Source organism: Coenobita brevimanus, chromosome 1 (genome assembly GCF_032717465.1).
Source record: "Coenobita brevimanus isolate Jiangsu-jjx chromosome 1, ASM3271746v2, whole genome shotgun sequence".
Classification (NCBI taxonomy): domain Eukaryota; kingdom Metazoa; phylum Arthropoda; class Malacostraca; order Decapoda; family Coenobitidae; genus Coenobita; species Coenobita brevimanus.
This window is the reverse complement of record NC_136954.1, coordinates 64,554,531-64,579,824: the sequence shown is the minus strand read 5'-3', so window position 1 is coordinate 64,579,824 and position 25,294 is coordinate 64,554,531. Positions and strand designations below refer to the sequence as shown.

Sequence of the window (25,294 nt, the reverse complement as noted above, 5' to 3'; positions counted from 1 at the left end):
CCCTAGCCTCGGGGGGAGCCTGAGTGATGACTTGGACCAGCCCAGGACACACAGCACTTCAAGTGGGTTGTAGAAATATTTTTACAATTTTAGGTTACATAGCCCTTGGCCACACTCTCTATCCCCACTGAACCCATGTTAAGTCAACTTCAACATGTGGTTCCTTGGTGTGCAATCCGTTTTCATCTAACATAATCCGACTGCATACCAGGGAGTGACTGTACTGTATTTATTATCTCAACAATCCCTCATATGATGGTGCCTATGTAAAAACCTACAAAAATAAAAATTCTAAACCAACCCTCCTGTCATTGAACTCTGTCTGTCCATGTGTATTTTCCATCCTTGTATGTCACCTCCCTGTATGTCACTGGAAGGCCTGTGCAGCTCTGTGAACGAGGTGGTGCACATATCAGGTGTCTTGTAGGTGCATCTAGTCCACAGTCAACCAAGCCTTCTTGTGCAAATGCCTGCAAGAACAGGTATATGACTAATGGATCTTGAGAGGCAATAAATTAAGAAAGACACATTTAATATTTTAAAAGCAATTCATGTTACGTTTACCATAATGAACCATAACCTATGAGTAAACTTACCTGTGGAACAGTGGTGGCATCTCGGTGACTGTGAAGAGAAAATGGAAGGGTTGACGAGACTGGATGGAAGGACACAGAGAAGGAGTGTACAGATGGAGACAGGAGGTTAATGAGCTGGTGTGGTGTGTGGGGCAAGATGGGACCACTCAATTCCATACTGTACTGCACTGTTCCTTCCTGATGTATCACGTTGCCTTTTGCCTGTGTGAGGACACAAAAAAAATAACTGGTAAGGAATAAGTAAGTACGACAATAAAGAAATATGCCAAAAAATTGTGTGCTTATGGCTATGTCTGTGAGGTGGAGCCAGGATTCCATTGGTTTGACTGACTGGTATATGAAAGAGTGTCTGGCCCATTTCATTGGGCATGCTGCTAATAGTTCTCCATCTCTTATGCTTTCCTTTACTTGCTTTCTGAACCCTATATCACCTCATCCTTAGGTGGGAAAAAGGTTGTGATTTTGATGATGATGATGAACAGGTACGGTAAGGATGATGATACAATATACAGCAATGTACTCAAAGAACAATCATAATTACAGAAAAGCACAAGTACTGCACATAATTTATTGAAAATGTAAAAGGTATACCTGAGCAAATTTGAAGGAGGAAGAAGGCAAGGTAGGCCAAGGAGAAGATGGAGAGATATGGTGGATGAGTGTTTCAGGAAGAGAAGTTTGGAGGTCAGTGAGGCTAAGGAACTGACAAGAGATTAAGCTGGCTGGATGAATGTTGTGAGAAGTGCATGATCAGGGATTTTGGCACCCCTTGTGAGCATGGCAGAATCCAGAATACGTTTATGTGAAGCTTAAGAATGTGGTGAATATTTTTGGCGTATCTGGTAGAACCAGGATTCCGGAGGCTTGAATGATAAGCGAATGGAAGTGTGGCCTATTTGATTGGGCAAGTTTATGCTGTCTGGACATTGCTACTCCTCACTCTGCCCTTGGGTGGGAAAGGAGGTCCAGATGATGATGATGATGAATAAACTCTGTAACAAATTTTAATATATCTTTAAACAGTTGTTTCCTAAATACTGTACAATATATTAACTGAACACCTAAATAAATCCAACAAGATACAGTGTGCCTATGACCTCATCTTTTAAAAATACTGTGTCCAGGCATCACACAATATCTTGATTTTTTGTTAGTTTTTTTACTCAGCTTTCTCTGGAGGGACAAATTTTGCAGGCTTTTAGTCTCTGAATTCAATTTCTATATCACCACCATCTTCACACCAATCTTCTCCCACCTCAGGATGGTGTGTGGCTGGAATTAGAAAACATGGAAGAATAGGTATGAACACAGAGTATCTATCCAACCATCCATAATGCACTCTTTACTTACCCTATTGGGACTGCAGGAACCCATGGCAGGGCAACTTGTCCCAATATTTAAGGTGAGTAACCAACTGCCTACTGCCTGGGCAGTAAACCCCAACCATCTCTTGATGTAAACCTTTATAGGTTACATCTGACTGGAATGCCTTTACTTACTAGACCACCAGATTTCTATTTGGTTCTATGATTACCATGCAATGTAGTGTAGTAAATGATTTGCCAGGTTACAGGAAACCACTTGGTCTGTCACTCCGTATAGTGTCACTTTAAGACAGCACTACCAAGTGATTGAATTCTGGGGATCCACACCTACTACATAACCTATTACATGAAAAATCATCCCCAGCATTAAAAAAAAAAAAAAAAAAAAAAGTTTACCTTAAGTGGCATAAGTGTTGCCCCCTGAAATGCTACGGGACTAAGAAGTGTGGGTGGTACTCCAGCCAGCGTACCAGTGGTGGGAGTGCAGCTCTTACTGTTCAGCAGGAAATTGATTAGTCCCTGCGTCTCTACACCTTCTACATACACCAGCGAAGATGGGGTGCGGTCCACATGACGGAACTTCTCCCGTTCACTGGGTTGATGATGGGGGAATAGGTAAAAGAGTGTGGATTAGGTGCAATCCAATGTGCTGGACTGTCTCATGTTCACTGAACTGAAGTAATGGCAAGTAAAATGGTTACCAAAGAATAGTACAACCAGGTAAAAGAGTGTGGATTAGGTGCAATCCAAGTGCTGGACTGTCTCATGTTCACTGAACTGAAGTAATGGCAAGTAAAATGGTTACCAAAGAATAGTACATACAACCAATCATGAAAAGGAGCCTTATTTTTTCACATCTCTTTTGGTTAACCAAAGAGTACTTGCCTATTAAAATTCCACTGTTACCTTTGAGGTTGATATGACATTCTCTCCCAATCTAGAGCAGCAATTGCATGCAAAATATGTTATAGTAAAACCTCGATATAACGGACTTCAATAGACCAGAAATCACTTTTATCGGAATCAAGGAGCTACCAGACTAAATTCTTATACATCAGGAAAAGTCCGATAAAGCCAGAAGCAGACCAGACTGCCTAACTACTTTAGCTATTTTCACCACAATATGGTAAATAATAGACATGTATATCTGTGTACAGTACAGTATTATTATCGGTATATACAGTATTTTATACCATTTGATTATTGTGGTGAATGTATAATACAGCAGACTGCTGTAATGGTAGTGAAAACAGTTTAAAAACCACTGGTGAGGTCCAGACTAATGTCTGATGTATCGGAAAAAGTCCGGGTTAGCAGGGGGAAGGCTGGATGTCACTTTAATCGGAATTTCACTTTTTTGGAATGGCTTGGGCCCCAATTAGTCTGTTCTAGTGAGGTTTTGCTGTGAGTTTTACGCCACGTACCCCCCTTTTTGGATAAGGGCTAAGGCGTTGCCCCTGGGTAGAGGACTTTGGTTTGAAGCATGTAGCATTTTATGACCGGATGCCCTTCCTGATGTCTACCAATGACCCTTGGGTGGATTCGATACTCCGACCCTTCGGTCAGAGCGGAGCGCTCTAAACCACTGAGCCACGGCTGTATATTTTAAAATTCACCACTTACTTATCACAGGTACTCTCTTTAACAGTAAAATATCAATACTAAAACCAAGCATCTGTCCATCATCCAATCCAGTGCTGTACCTGAAATTAGGAGTGTAAGAGCCCAGAGCTATGCTATTTCATCCAGGCATTTTAAGGTGATGGTAATCAGTTGCTCTTCTCTGAGCAGCATTATGTACATTATACATGCCAACCATCCCTTTAACTCAGACCTGTAAGAGCCCCATCTGGCTAGAGAGCCTTAACACATCAGACCAAATGACAACTATCTGTTGATTATATGGTTAGCATTCAATGTAGTAAATGTCTTCTCTCCACACCCACACCCTCAACCACACACACCCATATCCACACCCACACCCACACACATGTCAAACAGTAACTAAACAGAGATCAGTAAAATAGTATCATAATATGATAGTGTAACAATAAAACAGCACTACTAAAACAACAATGGAAAACAAACAATAAAATGACAAGTTAACTGTAACAGTAAAACAACAGCAGTAAAGTAAAATGAGAACAGTACTGTAATAACAACCAGTACCCCTAGTAAGGGGTGAAGCAACAATATAAATTTCTTGGCTGCATTAAAACAGTTCTTCTCTGTGCTTCTCAGTTTCCCTGATTCTACATCATGAGGATGATGACCACATTAGAACAGGATAGACATTATCAACATCCTTGAGCTAATCTAATAATATTATGAGAAATGGAAGGTTCCAAAGAAAGAAAAAAGAAAACACAAAAGTACTGCAGAATCTATCAACAGCGCCCAGTGATATAAACTATACATCCTTTCACTCAACATTCATACTAGGCACATCAAACACATTTTTCCCAGTACAGTATTTACTTACACTTTTATTCTGTTTGGATTCAAATTGGGAAACTGTGATGTTTCCACTCCCATTTTCTCCAGCCAGGATGTTGCTTCTTCTCTCTCTTCTTCTTCCTCCTCCTCTTCATCTTCATCTTTCTTGCCCTCACTACCTCTACTCCTGTCCCCTGCGGAGTCTGTTTGGCTGTCACTGTTGTGTCGACTGCGAGGAGAGCTCGAGTTGTGAAGGGGCATCTCAAACTCAATGTCTGTGAAAATAATATATATGATATAGGTGGGGGCACTCACCATCCATTCACTCAATGTAGTGCTGCTCTCGAGTGTCTGCTCTTTCCTCTCCTCCATCCTTCTTTCCTTCCATCCTCTTCAGTCTTTCTTTCCTTCATTCTTTCCTCGTCCTTCTGCCTAAGGGTGACTTTACACTTCCTCTTCTGTCTTTCTTTCCTTCATTCTTTCCTCTTCCTTCTGCCTGTGGGTGACTACATTAAGTGACAAGCCAAATGGTTTCCTGTATACCATGAAACCATATACTATGGTGGGTGGTAACCATATAACCAAATTTTGGCACCTGGTGGTTTAGTAGGTAATTACGGAGTCAAGACCATCCTGCCTAGCCCTAGGCTCCTACGCTCCTCATGGGGCAATGTATGATTGGATGATGGATGGATGGAATATATGGTAACCTGATGTGGTATAGTGGCATCCTGTTTATATCACAATACAGTACTATCCCAGTTACTATAAGGGCTTCATTTATACAAAGTTTAGTGGATGGCAAATTTGCAAACCTGACTGGTACATAAACTAACCTTCCTCTTTCATGGCATCCCTAAATCCTCGTGTGGTAGGTGTTATGAGGGCATGAGCTTGACTGATACCAGCCACACCTGCTGCCCGGAACAAACAGGTGAAAGTGGGGCCACACACATAGAAGTACGGACACTGACGCACTCGTAGCAACTGGTGTAATGACCGCAGGCTCTCACTCCTGGGGAAGGAAAGGCAAGTTAAATCTACACTGGATGGATTATGCCATTCATTCATTCATTCATCATCCAATCCAACATACTAAAATCATGTTTAATGTAAACCAAAACCATAAGAGCAGTCCACTGTACTGTGACATAGAGATACACAAAACAGTACTGTAGGAGACATTCCAACTCAGTTAAGTGTGGGATATTGGTTTAATATGGCACTAATGATTTATCATTCAGTTCTACTTCTCACCAGGATTGGGATGATCATCAGGGCTAACTCCCACAGTACAGTGCAGTACAGTATATGGCAAAAGAGACAAAGGCACAGTAATTTTTGTCATAATCATCATCATCATCTAATCTTGTGTTGCCCCATGAGGAGCACTGGAGTCCAGGGCTGGGCAAGTTGGTCCGGATATTAAAGATGAGAGCGACCAGCCTCGATCATTCCTGAGTGCATCATCATCATCCAATCATATGTTGCCCCATGAGGAGTGTAGGGGCCCAGGGCTTGGCAAGTTGGTCCAGACATTTAAGCTGAGAGTGACCAGCCTCACTCATCCCTGAGTGGCATTCCATGAGCAATAAACCTCAAACACCCCTTGGATATAAACCTTCACCGGCTCAATCCAACTGGTGTGCCGTAATTACCCACTAAACCACCAGGCACCAATATTTGGTTATATGGTTACCATCCAGCATAGTAAATGGTTTCCTGGTGTACAGGAAATCATTTGGCTTATCACTCATTGTAGAGTCACCCACAGTGAGTGACAAGCCAAATGGTCCATGGGTGATAAACCCCAGCCACCCCTTGGATATAAACTGACACAGGCTCAATCCGGCTGGAGAGCCTTAATTACCCACTAAACCAACAAGTGCCATAGCTTGGTTGTATATATACATATTTTTTAATGCGAGGAAGAAGGAACCAAAGGCCGTGAGCCCGCAATTGTTGTTCCCTCCGAGAGAAAGACAAAATACAAGTGAGAGCCAAATTCAATATCCGATCATTTCGAGATGCCTGGACACACTGCATTTGAAAGTCTGGAGATCATAGGAAGCAGGAAATACAGACAGAGGGAGACAGTTCCAGAGTTGACCTGTTACATAAATGAAGGACTGGGAGTAATGGTTAACTCTTGCATTAGAGAGTTGGACAGAAAAGGGATGAGAGTTTGCTGCTAGACGGGTGCTACGCGCCCGTCATAGAGGTGAAGGAATCCATGCAGACAGTTCAGAGAAGCAGTGACCATTGAAGTAGCAAAAGAAAAGAGATAAAGATGCAACAGTGCAACGAAGAGACAGAAATTGAAGGGAGTCAGTAAGAGGAGGAGTTAATGAGACGAAAAGCCTTTGACTCCACCCTATTGAGAAGAGCTGTATGTGGGGAGCCTCCCCACACATGAGAGTTGTACTCCACACAGGGGTGGATAAAACCCCTGTATAGAGTCAACAATTGTGCAGGGGTAAAGAAGGAACGGAGTTGGCTTAGCACACCTAATCTCTTGGAAGCAGATTTTACAAGAGATGTAATATGATCTTTCCAAAATAAGTCCCGAGTAAATGAAACTCCAAGCATGTTCAAGGATGATGCAGGATTAAGCAGAATATTATTAAACAATAGTGGGTATACCTGTGGAAGATTTTTTCGGGTTGATAGGTGTAAAAACTGAGTCTTTGATGCATTGAAAACAACCAGATTATTTTTACCCCAGTCAGAGATATGAGCCAAGTCAGACATTAGGTGTGCCATAGCCTCATCCCTTGTTTGTTGAAGCAACTGCTGAGATGGACATTGCAGAAACCGAATGGAAAGGTGAAGGGTGGAGTCATCAGCACAAGAGTGGATAGGGTTAGATGTACAGCTTAGAAGATCATTGATGAACAAAAGGAAGAGAGTTGGTGATAGGACAGAGCCCTGAGGAACACCGCTGTTGACAGATCTAGAAGAACGATGGCCGTCTACAACAGCGGCTATAGAACGACCAGAAGGGAAGCTAGAGATGAAGGCAAAGATAGAAGGATAGAAACTGTAAGAGGGCAGTTTGGAAATTAAAGATTTATGCCAGGCTCGATCGAAAGCCTCAGAGATGTCAAGTGCAATGGCAAAGCTTTCGCCAAAGTACCGAAAAGGATGACCAGTAGTCTGAAAGGTAGGTGAGATCGCCAGTGGAGTGTCCCTGACGGAATCCATACTAACGATCAGAAAGAAGGTTGTGACAGGAAAGATGCTTTAAAATTTTTCTATTAAGAATTGACTCGAAAACTTTTGAGATACAGGATGTTAAAGCAATTGGACAATAGTTAGAGGGTTGGGAATGGTCACCCTTCTTTGGGACTGGCTGAATGAGAGCAAACTTCCAGCAAGAAGGAAAGGTACAAGTTGATAGACAAAGGTGAAAGAGCTTGCCTATGCAGGGTGTAAACACAGAAGCACAGTTCTTGAGAACAACAGGAGGGACTCCATCAGGCCCATATGCCTTATCAGTATTGAGGCCAGCAATGGCAGAAAATACATCAGCTGAAGAAATTTTAATGTCGGCCATGAGGAGGTCAGAGGGGGGAAGTGATGGAGGAACAGCACCAGAATCGTCTAAGGTGGAATTGGAGGAGAAAGTCTGAGCGAAGAGATCTGCTTTATCAGTAGAAGAAATAGCTACAGAGCCATCACAGTAGAAAAGAGGAGGGAAGGATGATGAAGAAAGTTGTTAGAAAGGTTTTTGGCAAGGTGCCAGAAGGAGCAGGAAGAATTCACGTTGGAGAGCTGAGAGCATTTAGTACGGATGAAATTATTTTTACCAGAGCGAAGAACAGACTTAGCACAATTCCAGGCAGAAACGTATAAAAGATGTGATTCAGGGGTGGGTTGGCTCCGGTACCTTTTATAGGCCCTCTCCTTGTTGCGGACAACATTAGAACAAGCGTGATTAAACCAAAGCTTTCTTGCATTAGTCAGAGGATATGAAAATGGAATGTATGCTTCCATGACCGAGAGAATAACCTCCGTAATGCGCAAGGCACACTCAGATGGCTCCAGCCATGGATGCAATAATCATTCCAGGGAAAATCAAAGAAGTACTGCCTGAGGGCCTCCCAATGTGCAGCTCCAAAGTGCCACAGACGACGTTTCTTTGGAGGGTCCACAGGCTGTACTGGAGCGATAGGACAGCTTAAGGTGATAAGGTTGTGATCGGAGGAGCCCAAAACAGAGAAAAGATTAACAGTGTACGCACAAGGATTAGTAGTAAGGAATAGGTCAAGTATGTTGGAGCTCTCTCCAAGGCAGTCAAGGATACGGGTAGGGTGCTGTACAAGCAGCTCTAGGTCATTAAGGACAGAAAGGTTGTAGGCTAGTTCACCAGGTGGATCTGTGAAAGGAGAGAAGAGCCAAAGGTGGAGGTGAACACTGAAATCTCCTAGAATGGAGATTTCAGAGAAAGGAGAAATGGATAGAATGTGTTCCATCGTAGAAGTAAGATAGTCAAAGAATTTTTGACAGTCGGTAGAATTAGGAGATAAGTAAACAGCGCAGATATATTTAGTCAGAGAATGACAGGAAAGCCGAAGCCAGAGTGTAGAGAATTCAGAAGAATCGAGTTCAGGAACACGAGAACAAGCTAGGTCGTTCCGTACATATACACAACATCCACCTTTGGCTTTGAAATGAGTATAGAGAAAGTAGGAGGATACAGAAAAGGGTTTGCTGTCAGTTGCCTCAGACAGCTGAGTCTCAGTTAGAAAAAGAAGGTGAGGTTTAACCCTTACACCGCAGGCATGTTTCCCAATGTTTTGCGTGTCCCGCGGGGTTATTCAGGCTCCGACAGACTCTCAAAAAATATTTGCCAAAAATCAGTTATTAGTCCTAGAACATTAAAATTACATATGCATATGGCACATACCTTCAGCTTTCTCCTGGGATGTTTGTTGAGCCTTCGTCGATTACCATAGGACTTGTGGAGACCTCTGAAGTTGGGTAACGAAGTCTCCACTTTACACTTCCAGACAACCCGTAATATGATTACCACAGCCAGATATCAACACTATAAACACTACTCTATGATTATCAAGTAGTTTGGGATCCATACTCCAAAAAAAAAACACTGTGAAAGCAATGAAAATTACGAGCGCGTATGACCTTCCCACTTGTGCTAGTTTGCTGTTGGTATTCAGTCATTTATTATTCATAAAACCCCTCACACTTTATATTTCTATTACTATATAACACTTATATATATCTGGAGTCTTTATCCATAAGTTTCCTTCAGTAGTATTAGTTTATTGTCACTGAAGTCATTCAGTTTTTCATTCAGTACGATACGTAGAGAGCCACGGATTCACTTTCACTGTTATAACATCAAGTATTTGTACTCATATTCTTATATTACTAATTACTTACATTTCTATTTACATTTTCTATTGTATTTTCAATATTTACACTTCTATTTTACTTACACTATGTTATTCACTGTCACTTTCAGTAACATAAAACTATATTACACTGTTCAATCATATGTACTGTACATCCATTGCTTTCACTTGCTATTTACACATTATTTTCACATTACTTTCCTTTCCCACTTGCACTTTTAGAACTGCTTCTGGCTGTGGTAATCAAAGAAGCAGGTAACACTGAGGGGAACCTGGCACTCAGCGCACTGCCAAGAGGTGCGTTTGTGCTCAGGTGTGCGTCGGGTGGTAAGTGCACACACCTGGCACCTGCGGATCGCAGCCTTCCTCTTGCCTGTGGCAGGCATTTGCACCAGTCTGTGCCGATCCATGTACGCCCTCTGCTCAAGTCTGTCGGGAAGTGTTACTGGATGGTGCCTTGGAGTTGCAGCTGTCACCCTACCATATCTTTCAAGCAGCTGCTGAAAACAAGTCTTGGCAAACAACCTCAGGGAGAAGGACTTGGGTGGCTTGACCTTCATCTTGTACAGGATGAAGGCGTTCAGCATCGTTATGTCTATGAGATGCAGAAAAACTTTCCTGTACCACCTAGTATTCTTCCTGAGGCAGTCGATCTCTCCAATCATGTCGGACTTGTCCACCAGCCGCATGTTGATATTGTAATCTAACACAGCATCAGGTTTCCTCACAGGTTTGCCTGTCGACCTTCCCACTGTCTGTCATTTCCCCCTTATGTACGGTGGTGAGCATGTGCACGACCCTCTTGTCATGCCACCGTATTGCCAGCATCTTTTCAGACTTGCATAGGTGCACGTCTCCTCGCTGCGAGGTTCCTGCCTCTGGGAATTTAGGGAAGTGGGCACGATTACTCTTCACAGTGCCGCAGGAGCCGATACCGTGCTCTGAAAGGTATTTGGCAAGTTTCAGTGCTGTATAATAGTTGTCTGTATACAGCACATGATTCCCACCAAAATACCTTTCAAGGAGCACTTTCACTACACAGCCTGAGAAGCCAAGGGGGTGTGTTTTATCAAGATCGACAGTGCTGGCTGAATAAATGACGAAGTCAAGGATGTACCCCATCTTACAGTCGCACAGTACAAAGAACTTGATTCCAAAGCGATGGCGTTTGCTTGGAATGTACTGCACAAACCTAAGACGTCCTCTGAACAAAACCAAGGATTCGTCAATGACAACCTTCTGAAAGGGGTGAAAGAATGTCATAAACTTATCCTTCATTCTGCTCAGAATCTCCCGGATCTTCCAGAGTGGGTCGGTTTGGGAAGGTACATCATTGTCAGCAAAGTGCAGGTTTCCCATGATGTTCCGGAAGCAATCTCTGGCCATGTACTTATTGAAGGTGGGTGAGGGTAGTAAGGGGTCCATGGACCAGTATCCTTCCAACTCATGCTTCTTTGAGTGAGGCATGAGAAGCATGAGGGTGAAGAACACATACAGCTCCTGCACTCCCAGCATGGACCACTGTTGCATCTTGGCTGCACCTGTACCACTTGCAGCACGTTGTGATTCATACCTGTTAGTCTCATCACATATGTGCTGCATGACTTCGTCATCGAGGAAGGCCAAAAGGAAGTCCACACACTCAGCATCCTCGTCAAGAGTGAAGGCAGGCTGTACTCCTGAGGAACTCTCTTCAAAACACCCTTCCGTCCACACGAAGGCGTCCAGGATTCCCTTTCGTGGTGGTGTAGGGTGGCTGTGAGGCAGCTTTATCACGTTCAAGGTCACTCGCACTGACCCTGGGTTGCCGTACAGCACTAGCAGTCCTTACTCTACTAGCAACTCTACTTTTACGGGTCAGGGATTTACCTCTTCCTCTACGGCCTGCCTTCACTGTTGATGCTGGTGGTGACTCCGACGACGAAGACTCCGGAGATAATTCAGCAGAAGAAGAGGAAGAAATGAGTGAAGTGGGGCTTGGGGAACGGGGAGGTGAATCAACTCAGGACTCTTGGCGGTCTGGGTCATGCGGGGCCATTGTTCCGCGGCTAACCCGCCGCCTTTTCACTCCCTTCCCAAATTCCTTCCCTTGCTGCACTAATGGCTCCTTTCCCTTGGAGCTAGGGATAACTTGGGACACTGAAGCACTCGTACTAGTAGTTTCTGGCACGATTTCCTCACCCGGATCATCACACGAATCCCCCAAAGGGTCAAAATCACTATCCATCATCACCATTGATAATTCCGCTAGTTCAATTTCCACTGCAGAGTCACTTAGTCCTTTCCTGCTTCCCCCACGAGTTTTTCTGGGTGTAGAGGTCACGGGGCCCTTTGCAATGGGCGCAGAAGCGGCAGAAATGGCGGGGCACGAGTGCGACATGCTTTGACCACAGCGGAGGACAAGGAACTAAATGCCATGGCTTATCTGAGAAGGCAAGGGTTGACAGTGACAATGGGGCTGACAGCTGCTAACTTACATGCTAATAAATTATTGGTAGAAAATCTTGGCAATACATAAAGAAATAGGTAGTTCCAGGTGAATGTAAATGTCACTTAGGCTTCTCCCTTCCTTTCTGATATATATTTTTATTACAGAAATAGATTACAAGGCATAATTCAAAGGGGAAATTACCGTGGTAATGTAGCGAATGAATGCATGTGAGGTGTTGTCAGGTGATAATTAGCCAATTCCTGGTGTTTGTTTCATTCACTTACCCTATTTTTTTTTGGTATATATTATTTTGTATAAGTATAGGGCATAGGGCTTATTTCAATGGATGAAATCTGTGGAAAAATCCGGGGGAGATTTGCTTAGCGCAGCGCGGCCAGGGAGGTGAGAGGACAGGGTAATGGAGGGGAGGTAGGGAGGGGAGTCAGGAACGGGGGAAAATCGCTAAAATGTCAACAATGGATGGGAGTACAGATGAGATTTGGAGTGCTGACTACTGTTGGACATTGGCAGTACTGATAGATGATACAAGCCACCACTTGAAAGCCCGGGATAATTCAAAATAACACAGAATCACAAAAGTGATGCCCCGCGGTATGATCCATTGCGCCCGAGCGTCACGAAAGTGACGCCACGCGGTTAAGGGGTTAAAGAGGGAGAGGTGGTGCTCAACAGAGTGAAAGTTAGAGGAAAGGCCGTGAATGTTGCAGAAATGAAGAAGAAGAGAGTCAGACAGTGGTTCCAGGCAGCTCAAGTCGTCACCGGGAGAAAGGCAGAAGGTGGGGGAATTTATGGTCCCCCTCTGGGGACTGACGCCACGTGTAGTGCTGCCATGATTTTTTAATTTTGGGAAAGGAAGCGTAGTGTGTACTGGGCATGTAGTTTGGTGTTGATAGAGAAACTTGTATTGGACAGCATGCTGGCCTACTCTCTGGGTTACTGAGACACTGAAAAAGTTCAGCAAAGGGGGATGGTTGGGACCTAGTCCCGAGGACTGATGAAACGGGAGCTACAGCTCTCCCTGTCATCAGCTTTCCATCCACCTTGGGTGTACTGCCCTGCTCGACTGGTGCTACAGTCAACTCCTCTATGGAGAAGTAAACGGTTTCCCAGTGTACAGGAAAACCATTGTCATTCAATGTAGAGTCACCCATGGACTTGAGGAAGGGGAAAGAAAGAAGGAAAGGACATACGGGGAAGGAAGGAAAGAAGGAAGGAAGAGATGAAAGGGCAGTCACCGGAGAGCAGCATTACATCGAGTGAGTGGATGGCGAGTGCCCATACCTATCACAATAGAAATTTTTCATATTTTGTATTTTCCCTCACTCTCATTTCATTTTTGTTTCATTTCTGAAGGCTACAACATGCTTCCATGCATCGGCCTTCATCACCTAATGGCAGCTCTCGATCTCAGACAGCCTCCCTGTTCAGTCCTACCCTAAGGTCACACTTAATGACCTCATCCCAGGTATTTTTAGGTCTACTCCTCACAATCCGACCTCTAATATTAACGCTTCTCACTTTTTGCACCCAATCCCCCATTCTCTCCATATGCCCAAACTACTTCAATCTACCTCTCCTCATCAAAACACCAATACACTCCAGTCCCATCCTACCTCTCAACTCTTCCATCATAAACCTGGCCCCTCCAGGCCTTGCACTCAGGGACGCACTGCACATCCATCTAATCATTGTCATTTGTGTACGACTGAGCCTGCGAATATCCTCTTCCTTTACTGTCAAGGTCTCACTACCATACAGCATTACACTCCTAACACATGCTGCATACAGAGATCCCTTTGCACGTAGGGAGAACCCTCTCAAATTCAGATGAGGCAACAGCTCCCCAAACTTCTACCAATCACTCCTCACCCTAGCCACAGAGCTAGCTCCAGCCCCAACTCCAGCACACAACATGTCTCCCAAATAACAAAACTCTTCCACACACTCCAGAAACTCACCACTAAGTTCAATCTTTTCACGCCAACAATCTCCACCTGCTCTCCCCGACACACCACACACATAAAATCAGCATTGTCTCACAGTCCGCCTCTAATACCACTACATATCTTATGCACCCACTTATCACAGACACTGCACAAGATGGAATTACTTACCATGCCCTTGTGGCAGATTGCACATGGCCACTCTCCCTCTTCTTTGACAGTACTGCCACCAACCCTAGATATCATCACTTTTGTTTTATCTGCATTTACTCTTAAGCCTTGTGCCACATACCATCTCTCCACTTCCTAAATCTTTCCTCCGCATCCCTTTCATTCTCTGCAATCAACATCAAATCATCAGCATACAACATCTCTCATGGAAGTCCATTTCTGAAGTCATGTGAGAGGGCTTCAAGTACCATGATAATTAACAAGAGACTCAATACTGACCCCTGATGCGTAAAACTCATCACTCAAATCTCCATTCACTCTTACCTGGGTGCGAGCACCCACATATATGGCCATAACCACCCTAACCAGCCACTCCTCGATCCCAAGCTTTCTCACTGCCCACTTAACCACATCTCTAGGGACTCTGTCAAAGGCTTTCTCCAAATCAACAAAAACAAAGTACAGTTCCCCTTTCTCTCCTATATATTTTTCCTGAAGCTGTCGAACAATGAATATGGCATCAATGGTCCCCTTGCCTGGCATACACCCAAACTGCATCTCATCAATATTCACTCTATCTCTAATCATACCAACTAGAACTCTCTCCTTTACCTTCATTATCTGATCTAAAAGCTTTATTCCTCTATAATTTCCTCTTTCCATGGAATCACCCTTCCCCCCGTACACATTTAAAACTACACTCCTCAGCCAATCACCTGGGACAACACACTCATATATAATCATATTTATCAGGTCAGTAACTAACCTCACTTCTGTATCTTCTAAGGCCTTCAACATTTCAGTGGTCAACCCAGACACATTTGCTGCCTTCTCCACCTGCATCCTGTCTATTGCCTCACTCACAATAGCAGCGTCACTCAAAGGCCATGGGCCAAACACTGGATATGCTGGCTCCAAACTTTCCCTGTCCCAGTCAAATTCCTCATTCAACAACCAGCTATAACGCTCTACCCATGCATCTTTGATATCCTCACTGTTCACCACTACCCTTCCTTCATCATTCTTCACACACTGCCCACCTACAATATTCCGATTCTCCCTCTTCACCTGATTTGCCAACTTAAATATCATAGTCTTCCTTTCCGCATGATTCAGGATATCAATATATATATGGAACAGGCAAACCCCGATTTACGATACCCCTAGATGCAATACCTCGGAAGAGTGATGGGGGTGGAAATACCACCCTAACACGCCCATTGTAGGCCTATCCCAGGTTTTGTTTTACCGAATATGATTATATTTTAGGCTTAAATTTTGTGTTTAGGTTGATTTATAAACTGTTTTAAGGGTTGGATTAAGGTGTTTTAGTCATAGGTGGAGTGAACACTGTCATTTGGGGTACAGATTCTTGCCCATCAGATGAAGTACAAAACGGTGTGGACAACTAGGCAACTCAACAAAGAATATTTCATGTGTGACCATTGAAATGTCCTATCATGGAATACATAATAATAATTTTAAATACATTCAAATAACTATGAAAACATTAGAGAGAAAATGTTTCATGCAATGATGAAAACTGTGACATAAAAAATCATGTTTACATTCGGGCTGTTCAAGGAAAAACGCTTTGAAAATACAAAGGAATTTCTAAATAAATGTTGGAAAATAAGAGAGAAGAAAATAAAGGAGCTCAGCAACCAGAACAGTGGCTAAAATGACATAAAGAGGGACCGTTGAAAAGCCTATCCCAATATCATCACTGATCGATAAATCATGTGTTTACATTCGGGATGTTCAAGGGAAAACACTTTGAAAATACAAAGGAATTTCTAAATAAACATTGGAAAATAAGAGAGAAGAAAATAAAGGAGCTCAGCAACCAGAACAGTAACAAAAACAACATAAAGAGGGGCTGTTGAAATGGCTTTCCCGATCACATCATTCATTTCATTCCCCTTACAGAGAATTCCTCATCAAAACATCAACGATTCTCCGTCACAACAATTCGCAACTTGGATGATTCTGCGTCATTCATACATTACTATCATGCATAACAGATGTTTATTTAATCTTCCCGTGACTGTCTGATGGTGGGATTGTATACAATGCTGCTGCCCCATCTGTAATGAGTTTGAATACAACTCTGATCACATTCTCCAGTGACCTTGACTGGGTACATGTAAGACGGGCACTGGTTTTAGGCTTAGGTTAGCTTCTTTTACAGCTGTTAAGCCATTTAGATTGGCTTTAAACTTTTTTTTGGACTCATTTGGATGGGTTTAGGACATGGTTGCGGAGGAAACCCAAGGCTCAAAAATGCATCCCTATACTTTACATGTTAAGTCTATCCCGATTTACAATACCCCACCTTCTGATGGGTTTTTACTTAACCGACTGCATCATTAAACTGAGGTATGCCTGTATTTCAAAATACCAGTGAAAAATTCAAGAGTTCTTCTCTCTCTCTCATGTCTGTGTGCAAGAATGTGCACACATACACAGACTACACTAACCATTCAGCATGAAGTGATTCCGCCAACTTGGAATCTGTTCCGAAGAGTCCCGTTTGTGAAGTGAGCTTTAGGTTGTCTCGAGGGAAGAGCTGCAGCCAGGGCAGACTTGGGTACTGCCACACTAAGCAGCATTGGTAGAACTGAGCATTGGCTGATGTATCCAGTGTCCGATCCTCTTTATCATCCGACACTGAACTCAGGCACCTGACAAAACCTGTGGTGCCTGATGCTTCTTCTGATGTCTGAAAGGAAGACATAGATACAACACATTATCTATTTATTACTAGATGCCTAAAAGTCCAAAGAACTGGTCACAAGGAAGGGCTGGTGTTGTATGCATTAAATCTACAGAAGCTGTTGGAGGTTTGCTGATACTGTAATGCCACCTGGGGCATATGTCAGTCATCCAATCTTAAATATTTTTTTAATATGGTAGCTTAACCTAAGAGTTCAACAACTTGCATAGGGTAGTATTGGACTGAATTTTACTATTTTATTGTTTTAAACTTATTCCACAAATGGGCTTTTAATCTGTCTTAAAATATAACACTGTACACTCACCAGAATGGATTTGAATGATGTAAGCACCATGCATTATAACCCGTTAACTGCTCTATACAACCTGGGCTGTTCCGAGTGTGACTGCTCAATACAGCCCTGGCTGCGTAGGTGAATTCTGAACTTAGTGCCATGGTGACCAAGGCCGACCCATGCAAGCATGTTTGAGCCTTCAAAACCAAAACCGAAACCGAAAACCATACATTCCAATACGGAATCAGACTCTTCGATGTTCATCCACGGCTTTACCAAGGTAAATATTGAGCTAATATTTCGTTACTAAATACTTTGGCATGTGTTCTCTCAATTCCTAAGACAAAATTTGGTCTTTGGGAAATTTCATTTTTACCCCTATGTCTGCGTACCATGGACACCTTCAAAAAACAGCCATGTGCAGTTAACGGGTTAAAAGATTGTATATAACCAAAGATTCTGAATATAGCTCTGCTCACATGTATTTCCGTCAAAAATAGTTACTGCATTATATACCACACCACCATACACCAATGCAACAACTTCCGACTGCATTGCCCCAAAGTCAGTCAAATGAACCATTCTGAAACAATAAACTGGATTCTCTTCATTTTCATCATGATTTTTTTTTTCCAATCTATGGATGGTGAAAGACATAAAACAAAGGAGAGATCATGAAAGAGGGAGTATTATCAAAAGCATGCCTAGTAAAATGGGCCAAAAATTCATTCACATTCATCCCTTGGAAACCTGGCTCCACCTCAAAAGCTTAACCATGTGCACATACATGTAATCAGGTCTATGGACTCATCGTACCTTATAAACAGAGTTACAGCAGCATACCTTGAAGTTATGCTTCCATGGTAAAGGTTTGGGAGACTTGAAACGGAGTCTGGTCTTCAAACTCCAGTCCACAATCAGCTTATCTATCCACACTTCTTTGCTGTATTCCTTTCCCTAAAAAATTTGGTGATTAACATGTGGTATCTTTTTTCTCAACTCCTACATGAATATATGAAGTTTGGTAGTGCTATACAGTAATATTTAAGACGTAAGGTCATTCTGTAACAAAATACAACATATGAGGTGCTATCCAATAGTTCCTGAAATTTGACTAATGAAAGAAAAACACTTAGGTCAAAAGTCCTAATCCCCACTGTCCCCTTCAAAGTAGAGTCCTTGGGCATGCAGACATTGATCCCAGTGCTTCTCCGAAGATCGGAACGTGTTCTGGAAGTCCTTGAGCATCAGCTTGTTTGGGGTCTTTCGCAATTTCCTCCGGGATCTCCTCAGTGGTGTCAAATCTTAGTCTTTTCAGCTGGTGTTTCATTTTCAGAAAGAAGAAAAAAATCACAGGGGGCCAAATCTAGTGAATATGGAGGGTGGGGGACAAAAGGCATGATTTTTTATGCCAAGAACTGCTAAACAACAACGGCTGTGAGTGTGGGTGCACTGTCATGGTGAAACACCCATTTGTTTATGTGCCACTTATTTGGATGTTTCCATCTCACATCCTCCCAGGGCCATCTCAAAACGTCACAGTAGAACTTTGCACTGATAGTGTGTCCTTGAGGAACGAATGCCTTATGGACAATGCCCTCCACGTCACAGAAAATGATGAGCACCGACTTCACATTGCTCTTGACCTGACGTGCCTTCTCTGGTTGGGTCGAAGCTGGGCTCTTCTGCAATGATTGTTTGGTTCCTGGGTCATACCTGTAAACCCTGCCTTCATCACCAGTATGGCACTTGAGAGGATGTTAGGGTCAATTCTGACCATTTCCTTGAGTTCCGTGACGACCTCCACACAATGCTGCATTTGCTTATCAGTTAGGTGCCTTGGACAAACTTGGCAGCAATTCATCTCATGTCAAGGTCACTAGACACAATGCACTGGCAAGTGCCATATGACAGGCTAACAATGCCACAAACATCATGGCTTGTCCTCCTGAGATCTCTGAGGATGAATGCATGAACTTCGGCCACATTGTCACGGGCTGAATGGTGGAAGGGCGACCAGTACATGCATCTTCACCTGCTGATGTTCATCTATCTTTAAAACACTTAAACCAGTTGTAAGTTTGTGTAACCCCTAAAGCATAGTAACAAAATGCTTGTTTTAACATTTTATGAGTTTCTGCTACATTCTTCTTGAGTTTCACACAAAACTTGATGCTCTCACACTGCTCTTTCACATCCTCCATTTTTGAGATCACAAAATTCGCAACCTAAACCAAACACAACACTAAAAAAACACACACATGCAGTGAATGCATCCACCCTGCAAAACGCCGCTTGACACACTAACAGACAAAGAGTGCATGCAATGCCACCTAACATCCACAGAACCATATAACAAGCGGTTTCCACCCTGCTTTCAAATTTCGGGAACTTTTGGGTAGCATCTCATACATCCTGCTAATGGCCACAAGATGGACAGCTGTTGCCATATGATATTGGTGATATGTTGTACTACCTAATATAACTTCATAATGCTTCAATTACACCTATAAAGATGCATTAGCTTCTCACAATTATTATCAACCAAAGCACATTAACTATCTCAGTAAAACTTCATTTAATAATACGGTAATAATAAAAGATTCATTTTATAGTAGTAATAACTGGTGAAAGAGAGAGAGATTGTGCAGGTGCTTGAGGATGCGAAAGTGGATGTATGTGGAATAACTGAAACAAAATGGAGAGGAGAAAGTGTGAGGGAATGGGAGTATGGATGGGGTATATGTGCAGGAGTAGATGAGAATGAGAGGGCAAAGGAAGGAGTCTGTATAGTTGTGAGTAAAAGATGGAAGAAGAGCATAAGACAGTATGGATCAGTTGGGTCAAGGATTGTGTGGGTAAAGTTGAAAGTTGGAATACAAATGTGGGCGATTGTGTGTGTGTATGCGCCAACGCAAGATCGTGCTAGAAGAGTCAGAGAAGAGATCTGGACAAATGTGGAAGTGTGCAAGGAAAAGTTTGGAAGGAATGAGAGAGTGTTTTTGATTGGTGATATGAATGGTAAAGTTGGTAATGTGAAGGTGGATGGAATAGTTGGTGAGTGGGGTGTGCCTGCTGAGATAGATGAGAATGGGAGTGCGTTAGTGGACATTTGTGCTGGGAGGGGGTTGGTGATAGCCAATACCCTCTTCAGGCATAAAATGATCCACAGGTATACATGGCGAGTGATGAGAAGGGTGGGTGGTGAACTGAATGAAAGGAAGGCAATGATTGATTATGTGTGTGTGTGGATGAAAGGATGCGAAGATGTGTAAAGGATGCAAGAGCGTATAGAGGTTGGGGGAGTGGACTTTCTGACCACTACTTGGTGGTGGCCAGAATTAGGATGCAAGTAAGATGGAGGAATAGAAGAAGGGAAAGACGAGAGGAAGGAGTAGTTGCAAGGAGAGTGGAAAGGTTACAAGAGGATGAGAAAAAGGCAGAGTATAAGAGAGAAGTGGAGGAACGATTGGGCAAATATGAATTGGAGCAGATGGGAGACGTGGAACGTATGTGTAAGATATTTACAGAAGAAATATGTGCAGCATGTGATGTGGTGTGTGGAAGGAAGAGAAGACGGAGGGGGGTGCAAGGAACAGCGCGGTGGACTGAAGAGGTGAAACAGGCTGTGGCACAAAAGAAGAAAGCATACAATGAATGGATGAGAAATAGGGGCGTGGAAGAAGTTGAGAGGCGGAAGAGAGAGTTATATGTGGAAAGGAAGAGAGAGGTGAAAAGATTAGTAAGAGAGAGTAAGAAGAGAGTGGATGAGGAATTTGGAAGGAATTTGAGTGTAAAGTGGAGGGACTGTAAGAAAATGTTCTGGAGAGAAGTGAAAAGAGTAAGACAGGGTGGAAGTGAAGTTAGCAGGGGAGTGAAAGATAAAAATGGTAGATTACTAGTGGAGAAGGGAGAAAAAGTGAGCAGATGGAGAGAACACTTTAAGGAATTGTTAAACGTAGAGGATGGAAGTAGTGCGAGTATAAGTGGCTGGGGAATGGCTAGGAGAAGGAGGGAGGTGAGAAGACAGGAAGAAATCAGTAGGATAGAAGTTGTGGAAGCAATGAAGAAAGTTAAATCTGGGAAAGCCCCAGGAATTGATGGAGTGTGTGGTGAAATGCTGAAACATGGTGGAGAGCTAGTAGTAGAATGGATGTGGAAGATGTGCAGATTGGCTTGGGAGGAAGGTAGAGTCCCGGAGGATTGGAAGTCAGGTATAATTATTCCCTTGTACAAAGGAAAAGGGGAAAAAGAAGTGTGTGGTAATCATAGGGGCATCTGTCTTCTTAGTATAATAGGAAAAGTGTATGGTAGGATACTTATAGACAGAGTTAGAGAAAGAACAGAGAAATTAGTTGGAGAAGAACAGGGAGGCTTTAGGAAGTGAAGAGGTTGTGTAGATCAGATATTCATTCTTAGATCTTTAGTGGAAAAGTTTCTAGAGAAGGGAAAGAAGTTGTATGCGGCTTTCATGGATTTGGAGAAAGCATATGACAGGGTGGATAGACAAGGATTGTGGAAAGTGTTAAGAATATATGGAGTAGATGGGAAGTTGTTGAATGCTGTGAAGAGTATGTACGATGGTGCGAAGGCTGCAGTGCGTGTGGATGGTGAACTAAGTGAATTTTTCTCTTTGAAAGTTGGTTTGAAACAGGGATGTGTCATGTCTCCATGGTTGTTCAATCTGTACATGGATGGGGTAATAAAAGAGGTACAAGGTAGGGTAGTGGATGTTGGAGTGGCCCTGGTGAGAGAGGATAGTGTTTGGAAACTCCCTGTACTGTTATTTGCAGATGATACTGTGTTGTTGAGTGAAGATGAAGGGGAGCTGCAAGGCTTGGTGGATGAGTTTGAGAGAGTGTGTAAGAAACGGAACCTAAAGGTGAATGTAGGGAAGAGTAAAGTGATGGTCTTTGAGAGAGGTGAAGTTAGTGAATGTACAGCGAGGTTGGATGGTGAGGAATTGGAAAATGTGAGTACGTTTAAGTATTTGGGTAGTGTGATGAGTAAGGATGGAGGTTTGGAGGGTGAAGTGCTTGAAAGGGTACAGCAGGGAAGAAAGGATGCTGGTTCTTTGAAAGCAGTGATAAGAAACAGGGAAGTGAGCATGGAAGTGAAAAAGTTACTACATGACAGTATTGTGATACCAACTCTAACGTACGGAAGTGAAGCTTGGACATTGTTGGAAGGACACAAGTCAAGAGTGAGAGCAGTGGAAATGAGTTATTTAAGAGGAGCCTGTGGAGTCACGTGGAGAAACAGGCTGATGAATGAGGACATAAAGGAGCGTTGTGGTGTGGATGTGGATGTGATAGGAAGCGTTATGAGGAACACACTGAGGTGGTTTGGCCATGTGGAGAGGATGCAGGGTGAAAGACTGACGAAGAGAGTGTATGTGAGTGAGGTGGAGGGGGGAAGAGGGAGGGGGAGGCCGAGGATGAGATGGAGGGATGGGGTGGAGAGGTATATGAGAGAGGGGGGTGTGAGTTGGGAGCAGGGCAGTGAAATGGCGGGGGACAGGGCAACTTGGAGGCGATTTGTTTGTGGCCACCCCAAACGGGATTGAGGCGTCTGGCAATAGATAGATAGAATAACTGGTGGAATGTTAACAATATAAATACTGTACTGTACATGCACAAAAGAAAAGCTCTGGTGAAAAAAAGGGAAAAAATAGGATAACCTCACCTCAGCATCCTTAGGTTCTGGCTGCTTTGGAAAAATATTAGAGAAGTTATATGAAATGTTGGCCTCTCTGACTGGTGCTGCTGAGGGGTTTAGGAGCTGGAAGAGTGTAGCATCACTCGACACCTCCAGATCACAATCGTCCTGAGGCTTCACACGCTTGTTGGGGGAACATCTGTTGGAAAACGCAGTGATAACAAAATGGTAACTGTCAATTTGGCTATAACCATCTATGATGTGCAAGGACCCTGGAGTATGCCACCACAATCCAAAACTGTAAGCTGTTACACAATATCACACCTAATGAGATGTAATTATTGTATACAGTGGCAAACTGATTCAGAATGTTCATCTGTTAAACCTACAGTCAGTACTGAATGATGTGTAGTAAAACTCACACAAGTCTATCTATCTATTTATTGCCAGACGCCTCAATCCCGAATGGGGTGGCCACAAACAAATCGCCTCCACGTCGTCCTGTCCCCCACCTTTTCACTGCCCTGCTCCCAACTCACACCCCCCGTTCTCATATACTTCTCCATCCCGTCCCTCCATATCATCCTCAGCCTCCCCCTCCCTCTCCCCCCCTCCACCTCACTCACACACACTCTCCTCGTCAGTCTCTCACCCTCCATCCTCTCCACATGGCCAAACCACCTCAGTGTGTTCCTCCTAACGCTTCCTATCACATTCACATCCACACCACAATGCTCCTTTATATCCTCATTTGTCAGCCTGTCTCTCCATGTGACTCCACAGGCTCCTCTTAAATAACTCATTTCCACTGCTCCCACTCTTGACTTGTGTCCTTCCAACAACGTCCAAGCTTCACTTCCATACGTTAGAGTTGGTATCACAATACTGTCATGTAGTAACTTTTTCACTTCCATGCTCACTTCCTTGTTTCTTATCACTGCTTTCAAGGAACCAGCAACCTTTCTTCCTTGTTGTACCCTTTCAAGCACTTCACCCCCCAAATTTCCATCCTTACTCATCACACTACCCAAGTACTTAAACATACTCACATTTTCCATTTCCTCACCATCCAACCTCACTGTACATTCACTGACTTCACCACTCTCAAAGATCATCACTTTACTCTTCCCTACATTCACCTTTAGATTCTGTTTCTTACACACTCTCCCAAACTCATCCACCAAGCCTTGCAGCTCCCCTTCGCCTTCACTCAACAACACAGTATCATCTGCAAACAACAATACAGGAAGTTTCCAAACACTACCCTCTCTCACCAGGGCCACTCCAACATCCACTACCCTACCTTGTACCTCTTTTATTACCCCATCCATGTAAGACTGAACAACCATGAAGACATGACACATCCCTGTTTCAACCCAACTTTCAAAGAGAAAAATTCATTCAGTTCACCATCCACACGCACTGCAGCCTTAGCACCATCAGACATACTCTTCACAGCATTCAACAACTTCCCATCTACTCCATATATTCTTAATACTTTCCACAATCCTTGTCTATCCACCCTGTCATATGCTTTCTCCAAATCCATGAAAGTCGCATACACAAGTATGCATACTAAAACCTGCTGAATGACACTGATAATGTGAATTACACTGATTTAACCAACTATTTATACAAACCATTACAAAACTGTGTGTGAACAAATCCTTTTACCCACCTAAAAAGTTTAAAATGAATTTATTAGGATACTGTATAAATAGTCTCCACAATTGACACACAGACTGCACCTTCAAATTATAACAATAAATCATAAGAACACTTCAAATGATTAAAACTGAAATAAAAAAAAGGCATCATAATGCACAACATGAGGTAAGTCTTACTACTTCCTAACCGGAATGGGTTACGTCGCTTTCCTGCCTGGTCACCAGTGGCAGAGGTGGAAGATGGAGCAAGTATCTGGAGTGGTGTTGTGGAGCTCACCATGCGTGCCTGCAGCGCTCGCCGTTGTGCCTTCAGTTTCCTTACTCGCATCACGTCACCAGGCCGTATCCAGCCCGGGGATGCAGGGGAAATCTCACTACTCATGATGGCCTGAGGTTCAGGACAACAACAAATCAGCTGCCACCTTGATAGTAAAGACCTAATTTTACATTATTAATACAGTAAGCGCTGGATGCGAGAGGGATGTCTGTTGAGCAAGGAAGAGTGGCTGTGCGTGACAGAAATAAATGGAGAGAAATTGTGAATGAATAAGTGATGACGCAGCCCTGAGGGGATATTCTCCCGCATTTGGTCTGATCAGCTAGTCAGGTCAGGTGCGGGTAAGGGGATGGGTCTGTTATGATGTGGCAGGGGTAAAC

The 25,294-nt window shown here is 43.3% G+C and overlaps 1 protein-coding gene across 1 annotated transcript; it reads right to left on the bottom strand.

Moving 5' to 3' along the window:
* Positions 1–308: 308 nt before the first annotated feature.
* On the bottom strand, positions 309–25,019 carry hd (humpty dumpty). The gene is made up of 10 exons (XM_080281709.1): positions 24,826–25,019; positions 22,998–23,169; positions 19,725–19,730; positions 18,156–18,269; positions 16,782–17,023; positions 5,194–5,372; positions 4,404–4,632; positions 2,318–2,513; positions 597–797; positions 309–470 (listed from the first exon to the last, which is right to left on the bottom strand). The coding sequence occupies exons 1-10, from the start codon at positions 25,017–25,019 to the stop codon at positions 309–311; spliced, it is 1,695 nt and encodes a 564-aa protein (XP_080137835.1).
* Positions 25,020–25,294: the final 275 nt, after the last annotated feature.